Source organism: Lagenorhynchus albirostris, chromosome 7, assembly GCF_949774975.1.
Source record: "Lagenorhynchus albirostris chromosome 7, mLagAlb1.1, whole genome shotgun sequence".
In the NCBI taxonomy this organism is placed as follows: Eukaryota; Metazoa; Chordata; class Mammalia; order Artiodactyla; family Delphinidae; genus Lagenorhynchus; species Lagenorhynchus albirostris.
Window position 1 is genome coordinate 49,228,115 of NC_083101.1, and position 12,714 is coordinate 49,240,828.

The 12,714-nt window shown below is 42.6% G+C and overlaps 1 protein-coding gene across 1 annotated transcript in view; it reads right to left on the reverse strand.

Annotated features, from left to right (window-relative positions):
* MAMDC2 (MAM domain containing 2) overlaps nt 1-12,714 on the reverse strand; it is a 164,411-nt gene that overhangs the window by 53,284 nt on the left and 98,413 nt on the right. Inside the window, exons 7-9 of the mRNA XM_060154991.1 lie at nt 11,946-12,202; nt 8,049-8,142; nt 1,919-2,062 (exon numbers count right to left, since the gene is read on the reverse strand). Of these exons, the coding sequence (XP_060010974.1) occupies nt 1,919-2,062; nt 8,049-8,142; nt 11,946-12,202 (495 nt within the window). The remainder of the gene's footprint in view (nt 1-1,918; nt 2,063-8,048; nt 8,143-11,945; nt 12,203-12,714) is intronic.

The window sequence follows — 12,714 nt, forward strand, 5'->3', positions numbered from 1 at the left end:
GGTGCCTCATTCTTTGCTATACAGTTTAGTTTTATTTAATCCGGCAAAAGATTCTTTGGTTATTTCATGAGTTGTGTTATGGACTGAATTATGTCCCCCAAAATTCATATGTTAAAGCTCTAACCCCCAATGTGACTGTATTTGGAGACAGGGCCTTTAAGGAGGCAATTAAGGTTAAATGAGGTGACAAGGGTGAAGCCTTTAACTCCCATGTGACTGGTGTCATAAGAAGAAGAGACAGCAGAGATCTCTCTCTTTCTCTCTCTCTCTCCATGTGTACACACATAGGAAAGGCCATGTGAAGACACAATGAGAAGGCGCTTTGGAAAAGGCAGGAAGAGAGATCTCACCAGAAACCAACCCCAATGGTGCCTTGATTTGGGGACTTCTAGCCTCTAGAACTGTGAGAAAATAAATTTCTGTTGTTTAAGTCTGCCAGTCTATGGTATTTGTTATGGCAGCTCAAGCAGACTAACACAGGTGGCCAATACAACAGCCAGAGCAATCTTTTTTTAAACCTAAATTTAATCCCTCTCTTCTCTACTTAGACTCTTTCAATGGCTTCTCATTTCCTTTGTAGTAAAATCCCAGTTGCTTACTCTGTCCTGCCACGCCCAAGATCTTCCTCTCTACCTTCATTTTCCTTCACTCTCCTCCCCATGGTGCAGCCACTCTAATCTTCTAATTCCTGGGAGTATCCAGTTCTTTCCAAACTCAAAGCCCTCACAGATGCTGATTCCTCTGCCTGGGCTGCTCCTGCTTCCACACATAAAAGCCACAAAGATAAACTCCCCACCCAAAATGTGGTTCCTTATTCTCTCTCAGAGGTCACTCTTAGTGTCTCTCAGCACACTCCACAACTGGTAATCTTGAGTCTATTTGCGTATATGTTTGTTTAGGGTTTCTCTTGCCCATTGAAATGACCCTCAGCCAGCAAGGGTGGGATACATACCTGATTTGTTCACTATTGTATCCCCCAGGGGTTAGGCTGGCCAGGGTCAGAATAGGTTTTTATTCTGTAATTCTACAAGTTAGCCAACCCCTAAGCAAAGAATACAAAATTACAAGTATGAAATTGCAAGGGCCCCTCGAAAGTGAGGGGCCCTGAAACAAGCTTCATCAGCTTTCTGGTAAGTCACCCCCGTGCCCAGTATATAAATAATTGTTGAATAAATGAATTAGACACTAACCCCCTGAGAATAAGCTCTTTCCACCAGTCTCTACTGGAGTGGGCTTCACAAGGGCTCCCTTTAATGAGATAGGTAATCCTTACATAAGGGGAGCTCAAACTGATTTCTAAGAGTTCCTTGTAGGTCCATCCAAAATTGTCCAACAGCTGTGATAGCTTTCATGCCCCACTATATATTATTTATTGCAATAAAACACACATAACATAAAATTTACCATTTTAACCATTTAAAGCATACAATTCAGTGGCATTTAGTACTTTCACAATGCTGCACAGCCACCACTATCTACTTCCAGAATATTTTCATCACCTCAAAGGGAAACGCGATACCCATTAAACAGTCACTTCCCATCCCCCTCCCCAGCTCCTGGCAACCACTAATCTGCTTTCTGTTTCTATGGCTTTGCCTCTTCTGGATGTTTCATATAATTGGAATCTAATAGCTTTTTAAAGGTACTTCTCCATCTAAAGTGAAGAGCAAGATAATTTCCAAAGGTTTGACTATTTAATAAACTGGTAAATACTCCTGCTAGCACAGCAGCTTGAATTCCAGTTTTGAAAAATGGCCAGACACAAGGTTACCTATTGTCTTTGCTTCTTCACAGCTGCTCCCACACCCACCTCCCTTTTTCAAGCTGGTGTCCTGGTGAGAAAGGCTGGCGAATGGAGATGAATACTACCCGCTCCCAACCCCCAACATGACATCCCACACAACAGACTCTGATTTACCTAAGCCTGAAGTGTGATCTCCCGCCCGATGCATGTTTGGTTTTACTTTCACTCGGGTCCAGCCTGGACCTTCTTTGTCTTGGTAAAAGTTGCAGAGATCTTCCTCAAAATTGCAGCTTGCTTCTACGGCACTAAAAGGATGCTCTGAGCAAAGGAGAATCAAAGTTAAAGTGAGCCAAACCCAAGGATCTCAAAGGACTACATTAACTGATTGACAAATATGTACACATTTGTACCAGGGGAGCTCAGAGAAGTAACACACAACAAAAATATTTTTACCCTAGTGGCATGCTGACAGGTTAGCATCAAATCCACATTTCAGCATGACAGTAAAATTGTTCTTTTCCTCCCTAAAGGGATGGAAAGAAGGAGCTCTGTTCACATTCTCTACAAAAATGAAGTACGAGACTTCAAAAGAAATTTCCTTTCTTGATTAAAGACTGAAAGCATTTATTCACATACTTCTTCACAATTTAAAATTCACTAATACAAAATTAAAAATAAAGAGAAAAAGTAAGGATTTTATAGAATTCTTAATTTCTTTCTGACAGATATTTCAGAAATAATATTTTCTAGAAATAGTTTTCCTTTGTTGATCAATCTCTGTGTCAGAAGCACAGCCACTGTCCATTTATAATTGACATTAGTAGTAACATCTGATCTGCTGGAAGAGGATCATTACTCAGTATAAATCACACTGCTCAAACAGTCACACCAATTCTGTCACCCGTTCTGATATTATTTTGGCTTTTGCTGAGTTCTGGTGTCACTTACTCTGGTCTATAAACATCACCTCATCCCAGATTGCCTGGAGGAAAGGGAACATAAAAGATTTCTGCTCTTTCAAGAATGATGTGGTCCTAGCAACAAGTAACTGTAAACATCACTGTTCAGATTGCCCTCTGTGTCCAGAGGAGACGTGACTGCAGCGGGTTGGGACACATTCAGTGCAGCCAAGTGTAATCTTGTTCTGCACACTGACATACACTGGTCTAACCTTTTAGGGCCAGAGACAGCACTATTTTGAATAAGCAGAAAATCACTTCTAGAGAAACACTTGAGTTCTAGGTGCAGAGATGTGATGAAACAAAAAGCTGTTTAGGGACAGAGACTCAATTTGTTAATTTTCAAAGTAAGAAAACATTCCAGTGGGCTGAGGAGCCGGCCTGGATAAAGGGGATGAGAGACACATGACAACCAAATGCTACAAGGGGTCTAAGATTCCATCTTGGTCCAGAAAAACAAATACCTATAGAAGACTTTATTGGCGCAATTGGTGAAATTAGTATATGGACTATAGGTTAATTGATAATATTGTATCAGTGTTAAGTTTCCTGAACTTTATAATTATTCCATAGCATGTTGGAGGATGTCTTTGGTTTTAGAAAATACCCACTGACGTATTTAGTGGTGAAAGGACATAATATCTGCAACCTACCCTTTTTTTTTTTCCTTTTTTTTTTTTTTTTTTTTTTTTGCGGTACGTGGGCCTCTCACTGCTTTGGCCTCTCCCGCTGCGGAGCACACGCTCCGGATGCGCAGGCTCAGTGGCCATGGCTCACGGGCCTAGCCGCTCCGCGGCATGTGGGATCTTCCCGGACAGGGGCACGAACCCACATCCCCGGGATCGGCAGGCGGACTCTCAACCACTGCGCCACCAGGGAAGCCCTGCAACCTACTCTTAAATGGTTAATAAAACAAACGTGGCAAAATGTTAAACGTTTGTAGGTCTGGGTAGAGAGTATACGGGAGTTTTTTAACATATTCTTGCAAATTTTGTCTGAGTTTAAAATGATACTGAAGAGTTTTAAAATGCTAAATTAAAAAGAAAAGTGACTAGCACCACGTTACAAAGAGAGAACAGAAAGAAAATGCTCCTATAGCAAGTATACAAGGAGAGGACCCTGATGAGCCAGATAGGAAAGGAAGAGAATTCTCAGTGCTCTGAGACTGGTGGGTTAACCCACACACTGCTCTGTCTGACTCTGTCAGCATCATGGTAACTCTTTAAGCTGCGAAGATAAAGTCATGAAGGTATTCATTTGAAAATGAATATAACGTCATACAAACAAGGATCCTTTGACATCCCCCCGTGGAGATCTGAGCCCATGGGAAACCCCACTATGGTCTCCAGTCTTGGTCACCCCTCTGCCACCTGGTAATGAAAAAGCAGATGGGAATTCAGATCTACAGCTGGCCATCCAGCTCAGAAAATGGTGTGGCACTCCCAAAAGCCATGCATAAAGAGAACAGAAGGTCAGTGAAATTATTCATCAGGAATACATCCTAAGGAATATACACCTGGGCATCCACAAGAGAACCATAACCCATTTCCTAGGTGTGTGGGAGGGGGTGAGAGGTGGTATTAAAACTTAAAAGTAAGCAAGCCTCTGTTGTCTCCATAGTGACAAGCTGAGTCACACAGAGAAGATTTTTCTGAGGATGCAATTATATTATTTTGCTAAACACTTAGTCTGAGCAATGGATTTTTCTGGGGTCCTAAGAAGGTCTGATAAAAAGAAAACCTCAAAAGCATAACTCAAAGCCTAAATCTTTTTCACCCAGAATGCTTCTTCTAGCGTGAGATGGTATCTAAGTACTGAAGATGAGGCCAGAGGGCCTATGTGTGACCTAAAATGAGCTCCCCAAAGATCTGGGGTGAATGAAGAGCCTTTGCTTCAGGCTTGTTTCAGAAGCATGAGTCAAGTGGCAATCACAATTGTATTTGGGGAGTGTTAATGACATATTTGAAGCATAGGGAGGAATCAGAGGCAACTGGAAGTCCCTGAGCATCAGCTGATCATCCCCGCCCCATCCAAAAAGAGAAATAAAGTCTCTCTGAGCATCATAATGTACGATTTAGTTAATTACTTGATTTCTGACATTTGAACTTTTTAGAATCAGGAGGCTCTGAAGGTATACTACTCAGGTAGAGGGTGTTGCATTTGAGAAGAATGGTTAGGAGTATTTCTCATCTTTTCCTCTGCTTCATAGAGTTCATGGAGATGGACTCAGTATCAGTCCTCGAGATCTAAGAGGCTTATCAGCCCCTGTAGTGCTAGAGAGACTTTGGGCGTGGTGCTCTTTAGGCTGCTAAACTTGCACAGTAGTTCTTATTTTAGCACAAGCCAGTGCAAAAGCAAGCTGGGACAGCTCAAGGCTGGCGAGGGAAGAGAGTGAGTGGGAACTACCACCAGACTGAGGAATCATGATGGAGCAGACTGGGCCACTGATCAGGCTGTGGAGATCTTTGAGGGCCTCTGAGCTAAGGGAGACTGTCACACCTTTGGCTGTAACCTACACAACAACTGGAGCCAGGTTTCCAATTAGACAAGAGGTCTGGGCAGTGTGTTGTTGATGAATGGTCAATATTGGGACTTAGGCCCAGGTAGACATCCTTTCAGATGTATATCCATGAGTGTCAGGATCCTCCCAGACCCTGGCCTGGGTGTGGGGCGAACCCAAGCCCAGAGAGGAAGTTAGGTCTGCAAATGGCACAGGCTGGAGCGCTCAGTTTGGGAGCTGGGCATTAAGGCAGGATTCCTAGAAGTGAATGGAATCAGCTGTTAGGCATTCAAGGACTTACAGACTAAGAGGAGAGCTTATCCCTATGATCTAGATTCTAGGCTAAATGTGGCAGTAGATGGGGAGTTTGTGGGTGGAAAAGGCTTGGAAAGGGAAGTGTGGTAACTCAAGTTGGGGGGATGGGGTAAGGTCTCACTGTCCTCTGGAAGCATCCTGGGGGACTATTTGGGGCAGGGGTGTTGGCGCGGTAGCAAGCCACTGGTGCTTAATACCTGCTACTCTGAGATAGGTCTCAGGTCTGGGAAACTGGATTAACTCTAAGAGCAACCAGATGGTGGGAACAAGATGCTTCATATGTTGAAATAATTCCTGTCTCAGCTTACTAGGGAGATGAGGGAAGAAACCACCAGATCCATCTGGGAAAAGCAGAGACAACAAGTCTGAAGCTAACCAAGATAAAGAAAAAAATGTTGGCACCTGTTTCGAAACAGAAGGCCATAAACTATTTGTGAAATGCAAGAGGAAGTATGAAAACCAGAGGGTTCAGCTTCTAAGACTCAGAATCTGGCCCACAGCTGCTTAATGAAGGGCATAAAGCAGGCTCCAGCTTACACATTCATCAAAGCAGTGCCCTTTGCTGGTTCTCTTTGGTTTCAATCTGACCCCCTGTTCTCTAGGGGAACGGATGGGAATATTTTGAAAATTAAGTAAATATTAGGTCTAATGACTAAGCATTTTCTGTGTGCCATACTCTGCTAAGGCTGTCACAGACACTATTAACTCATCATTCACCCCGACACCTCTATGAAACAGATTCTTCCATTCCTGTCCCATAAAGGTGAAAACAGAGTCTCAGAGAGGTTAATTAACAAAGGTTACACAGCTTGTAAATGGCAGAGTAGGGATGTGAGTCCAAAAGGCTGGCTCTCAAGCATAACACTTTGATCATGTAATTAAACCATTTTAAGGCAAAGTTGGTATGTTGGGAAGTTCTGAAGACCAATACAGGACCTTGGTTAACTTTATATAAGAATGTGAATCCCCGGTGGTCCTTACGGAGGGAGGGTCTGGGCTGGATTTTACAGACTGAAGGGTCACCAACTCTCTTAATAAGCGGTCCTTATTTTGCTGGAATCTTTCTTTTCTTTTCACCAGTCAGTGGGAAAGAGCTCACATATATTCTATATATTTTTAAAGGGGAGAACGTTTCTAAACATTCCTTCTAAGGTGGCCTAGTAGATTCTATCACCTTCCAGCTGCCGCTTCACCCCACCTGCTACCCAGTAGAGATGCTGAATAAATACCTCTTCTCCCATATGTATAACTTGGAAATATAGAAAAAAGTTCAGTGTAAGTGCCCGGTGACTGAGAAGACGAACTTTCTGAAAGTAATCACAAAGATGTTGTAAAACTACTATTAACATCACTGAAATATTAACTGATGGAATTAGGGAGTAATCAGATTTAGAGAAGTAAAACAATTTTGCTTTCTGTGTTCTGTCAAATTTAGAGACTCTTTTAATTTTTGATTACAGCTGGATTAAAGCATTTTAATGAAAAAATATAAGTATGTAAATCCAGTCTGGTTCTACCTGTTTCACTAGTTTTTTTAAAAAAAAATTAGTCAAAAATAATATTTGGTTTTAGCTAATTAGCAAGTTTCTCTGTAATTTGAGGGTAACAGTTTAGCTTGAGTAGAAAACATTCTTTCTCAGTTCCCTTGCCTATAGAATATATATTTGAAACCATATTAGAGACTAACTCTACCTTAAGTGAAAGTTGGACTACCAAGGCCAAGTTCAAAAATTTACTTCCCACACTCCAAAACCCAGAATGAGGCCTCCTTAATAAGTCGGATGACCACAGTGTCTCCCTGGGGCCTCTTAAGGAAACAAATTCACTAAAAGTTAAGGTCGACTTCATGTATCTGGGTTATCGTTAATATAGTGTCACCCTTCTTATTCTAAAACATTTGTTTTCTAATTCACTTTGAATCAGTTTGTTTCCCTAATTTCCCAGAAAGTAAAAATTTCCTCTTTTTCCCAAACACCAAGTTTATGGAAACAAAATTGGCCATGATAAAATAATGTGAGGGTTCACTTAGAGAGATTAAATTGAGTATATATTCTGAGGCCAAAAGCCATCATAGAAATGTATACCAAATACTAACATCTTTAAACAGGAGGACATTTAAAAATTAGATTCATAAAATTAGTTTTTTATAAGTTTTTATAATTCTACTCAGTAGATTTTGAGAGTTTTTTCCACCTACTCAGCCACCTGTCTATGGACCCAAGATACCCTTTAAAGAGAAAGATGGAGTGGGAGTGAGTTAGCATTATTTAATTTTAATTTCTTAGTAGGTAGAGAAGATAGAAGCTTCTTAACCCATGACAATTGACCTCTGGTATCAGAAAAATTAGATTCACTCTGTGAGAGAAAAAAAGAGTAATATGCCAGAAAAATGACTATTCGGTTAAATAATTTGTAAGGATAAGAGGAAAAGGTTGGGAAATTAGAAGGAATTAAAGCAAGTCTTGACCACAGGCATCTGTTGAGAAAGGAAAATTCCAGATGTGAGGAAGAAGGAAAAGAGAATGCTTACCTGTCTGATTCTGGCAGGGAACAGGAGAGAAAGAAATATCATCCAGGGCAACATATCCTCCTTTGGGACCATTGAAGGCAACTTCAAAAATAACCTGCAGAGGAGAATGACAATATTGCTACATGTTTATATGTTCTTTTAGGCTTAAGTGCTTGTAACTATGATTTAAAATGGTGTGTCAATCCAGCCAGGTGTATAGGCATTTGGGCAGCTCCCTCCTTAACTCACAGTTTTCTTTTGGGGAGAGTGAATACTAAGCCCTAAGTTGCATTTTACTGGTGGACTCTGCCCTCCGCCCCATCCTGCCCCTTGAGTGTCAAAGTACCTATATCACTTTCTGATAGAACTACAGAATTGACAATTTGCATTATGAACTTCAATTAAAGAAACAACAGCCTGCTTGCAGAAGGCAGGCTAATTTTGCTGCTGCCCTTCACAGAGACCTAGGCCCCTCCAAGGTCCTTTCCCTTTTTCATACATAAAATTCCATGTCCAGGGCTTCCCTGGTGGCGCAGTGGTTGAGAGTCCGCCTGCCGATGCAGGGGACACGGGTTCATGCTCCGGTCTGGGAAGATCCCACATGCCGCGGAGCGGCTGGGCCCATGAGCCATGGCCGCTGAGCCTGTGCGTCTGGAGCCTGTGCTCCGCAACGGGAGAGGCCACAACAGTGAGAGGCCCGTGTACCAAAAAAAAAAAAAAAAAAAAAAAAAAAAAATCAAGTACTTAAAATTCCATGTCCATCTGGACAAAGATGCAGAGATGATTTCCTGATGCCTAAGCCAGAATCAGGCCCAGAAATCCTATGTACGGATATTAGGATTTCAGCATATCCTGGCATGCTCAAATGGTTAAAGAGGACACGGGGTTGTTAATGAGTTCAGCTCCCTTTAGTTATACTCTCTTCTCTGCCACCAACTGTAACTTTGAGGTCAGTGGACGACTTTCTGCTTGTGACCATGGGGATCAGGTGTGGTGAGCCCAGCGCTCACCTGTGTTGGGAAAACTACCCCAGTGTGCAGTCCACTCTGCTGAATTGATAACATGAGAAGATACAGTGTTGAGCAGGGGTGGAAACTCAAGTGCCTACCCGGGCCAGGCAGGTAAATGTGTGACATGGGTTTGGTCTGATGCAGCAGGAAAGGGTGTGAAATGGGGAGCAAGTCTCATCTAAAGGGGGCAACTGGTACCCAGCTTCGTCAATTGCTGACGTGTGGGAATTTAGGACTAACATGCCTGGATTTACCAAACTGTCAAGAGGACCTGGATCTCTAGATTTTTATTTGAAATCTTTGGACTTTTCAATGTTAGCAATTAATTCAAAAACAAAAACAAACATGCAAAACAAAAACAAAGAAACAAACATATACCACTACAGCAGCTAGGCAAATCATCATAGGCTAGATTTGACCCATAGGCGTCTAGTCTTCAACCTCTTCTAAAGAGAATGGTGTCTTGGCAGCAGATAGACCAGAGTTCAAATCCCATTTCTGTCACTTACCAACTAGGTGACCTTGGGGACATAGCTAACCTTCTTGGGACCTCGCTTTTCTTAGTTATAAAATAGGCATTATAACACCTACCTTGTAGGACTGTAGATGCCATTAAATGAGATGCTGTATATATAGATCCTAGCATGGAGTCGGGTGCATAACGAGCTCTGAACTAAATCCATGCCTTTTCCTCCTGGGTGACACCCCCTCCTGAACTCACATTCATGTTTGAGGCTAGTTAGCCACTAAGTAACTCCAGCTTATCCCTTCTCCACTCTAGGTCTCAATTTCTTAATTTTTGAAAAAAGAGTTTGGACAAGACGGTCCCTTTCGGCTTAATGACTATGGTCCTTAGACACCTGGTCTCTGCAAAATCTAAGAGGGGCCCTGGAAGCTTGTCTCTGGCAATACAGGAAGGGCTGAGAACCAAGGAAACAGATGTGGATGAATGAGGAGGGGCTAATTAAGTTTACAGACTCAACACAGGTCTGTGACATCTCGTTTTCAAGGTGCCAGCTGATAAAGCCAACGACAGAATGTGACCTTACTGAACAGTAAGGGAGAATAAGAATATTTCCAATCATAATTGGCAAATCACAGCCTCTGTGCCATTATGTTCTCTCTTGTTCAGAATGAGGGTCTCAAATGTTTGTTTTCCTTTTAAAAATTCACTTGAGAATATGGGGACCTTAAATTCTCTGATTTCCACAGGATAAATTTCTTTCCCCCCGCAATTACCAAGAGCAAATAATCCCGGCGTAATGAGTCCCGAGTGCTAGGGCAAAATCACACATGTGTGACCCAAAAGGATAGGTATTGAAGTTTAGTAGTGAACTTAAGCAGTAAACAGACACTGTAACTTTTCAAGCACTGATTAAAAAGAAAATTCAGCAAAGTCTCACTCATCTAAACGTTGCCCCGGGAGTTTAAGTTGGATGAAAGGAATTTGCGAAGACGACGCCTTCACTGTGCGTGTGACTCATTTGACTTTAATAGAAGGAAAATTTTCTGAAGCAGTATGTGTATTTCTTTTCCTCCTTGTAACCCAAACTCACAGAAAATTTTCCACTGGGCTGCAAGAGCCAATCAAGCCCTGGTTAGACTTTGGGATAGGAAATAGCACACATACTGCCACAGGCCCCTCTCCGGGGCTGTCTGGGGGAAGGAGAAGGATGGGAAGGGGAGTGGCAGGCACTGGACAGGACACATCAGAAACTGAGACTCAAGCCCAACACTCACTGAAGCTCCACATCAGGTGAGCAGATGGTACCACTGAAAAGCATCCAGAGGGTAATCTGCTTCCTTTGCACTCTAAACGGAACTAGGGAAGATATTGCAAAAGCGCAAAGCGAAAGCAGGAGACGTTAAAACCTGTGGGAGCTAAGACTCTGCTTAGAGCTCCAGATCTGCAACCACAATGTTGCACCCACTGACTCTAGAGGTCCTAGGGGTGCCCGGACAGAGCTGGCCCTCTTGCTTCAAATTTAGGTCGGATTTAACGCAGGAACTTTTCTCAGTGCCCTGGCACGCACCAGCAGTGTGACCCAGAACAAAACGTCAGACTTCTTGCACTCTCCATCTCCTCCTCTTTCATCTGTAATATGGGGATAATTTTATCTAGTTTGTTGGATGGTCATCAGTACTGGACCATCCAACAGACACATACATAGATATGTATTAATATATGTGCTTTGAAAACAGGTCTGCGGGTCTGCACGGATAAACACCAAAATGTTAGTAGCTCTTATCTTTGCAGGGCTGGCATAGGGTGTTTTCGTTTGATTTGCCTCTCTAAGTTTTCTAATTCTTCTGCACTGGACATTTACCACTCATGTAGCTATAAAGAGTTTTAAACCATAAATAGTTAAGAAACTTTATAGGCCCCCAAGGCTTGTTTCAAATTAGGGCCACAATCGTAAGTTTATTTCTGACTTTTATGACATTATTTATACTGTAAAGGAGAAAAGAAGTCTTTTTTTTTTTTTTTAATTTAGAGAGAGTATTCCCTCAAGTAAGGGAAACCTTCAGTTGCTGTCAGGAATGGAAGTTCAAGGGGGAGTTTCACGTAGAAGGCGTTTCACTGATCTCCTCTTCTGAACTCACGTGACCACAGTGCAAGGCTCAGAGGGAGCATGTGCCCAAGAAATCTAGTGGGTTGACTGGCTTTCCCATAGTTGTCCTTATTAGAGAATACTCTCTCTAGAAAATGAAGTGATAAGGGATGAAGGTAGAGGGAATAAAGAGGGAGAAAAGTGGAGAAGGCCAAGGAAGGGAAAAGGAGGATTAAGACAGACACAGCGGAAAAGAAAGAATGAGTGTGAGACTGTAGTATCTCTCGAATTCCACGCCTGGGTGTGGGTGGCATCCCTGTAGAGCGGCCAGGCCAGGGCACACCTGGCACACCTACCTCCATGGGGTACGGGGCACTGAACTCCACCTCAGCGAGGTTCCAGTCAGCATTCCCTGGATTGCCCATTTTCCAGATCTCCTCGTACAGGCCAGCTGCATCCCTTGTATACACAGAGAAGATGCTGTCATTCCCCTGCTGGAGTTGGTAATAAAACAACAAGCAGCCAGACATGGGGGCCGTGGTCACTGGGGAGATGAGCTGTGCCACCTCCTGGTAATGCGTGACGTAAACCGAGTCCACATACATGTAGTGGCCTGAAATCACACAGAGAAAACAGCCTAAGACAGGCGGGCGGAGTCTCAGACACAACTACATGATCTGGGATTTACTTCAAAATAATCCAGTGGGAGTGGAGGAGAGGAAGCGAATGAGTTATTGAGGAAAGAAGTTTGGCCACGGGTTGATGAATGTTGCAGCTTGGAGATAAATAGTGGAGTTCACTGTGCTCTGCTTAATACTAGATAAGCACCATTCTTTTTCTTCCCCTTAATTTTGATTGAAGTAAAACATACATATAGAAACGTCGATGTGTCATCTGTAAAGTGTTTGAATTTTTACAAGTTGAACACAGCTGTGAAAAAAAAAGCAGGACATTACCCCAGAAGTCCCCCTCCAACAAGCCTTCTTTGAGTTGTACGGTTTCTAAGAGCATACCAAACATACCATCTGTTCTTAAAATCGCAGTGACCCTCCTGTACATCTTTCCCATGTACACAAAATGTCGCTGTGTGTTCTTCGAGTGAAACTGATATGAATTCAAACTAGA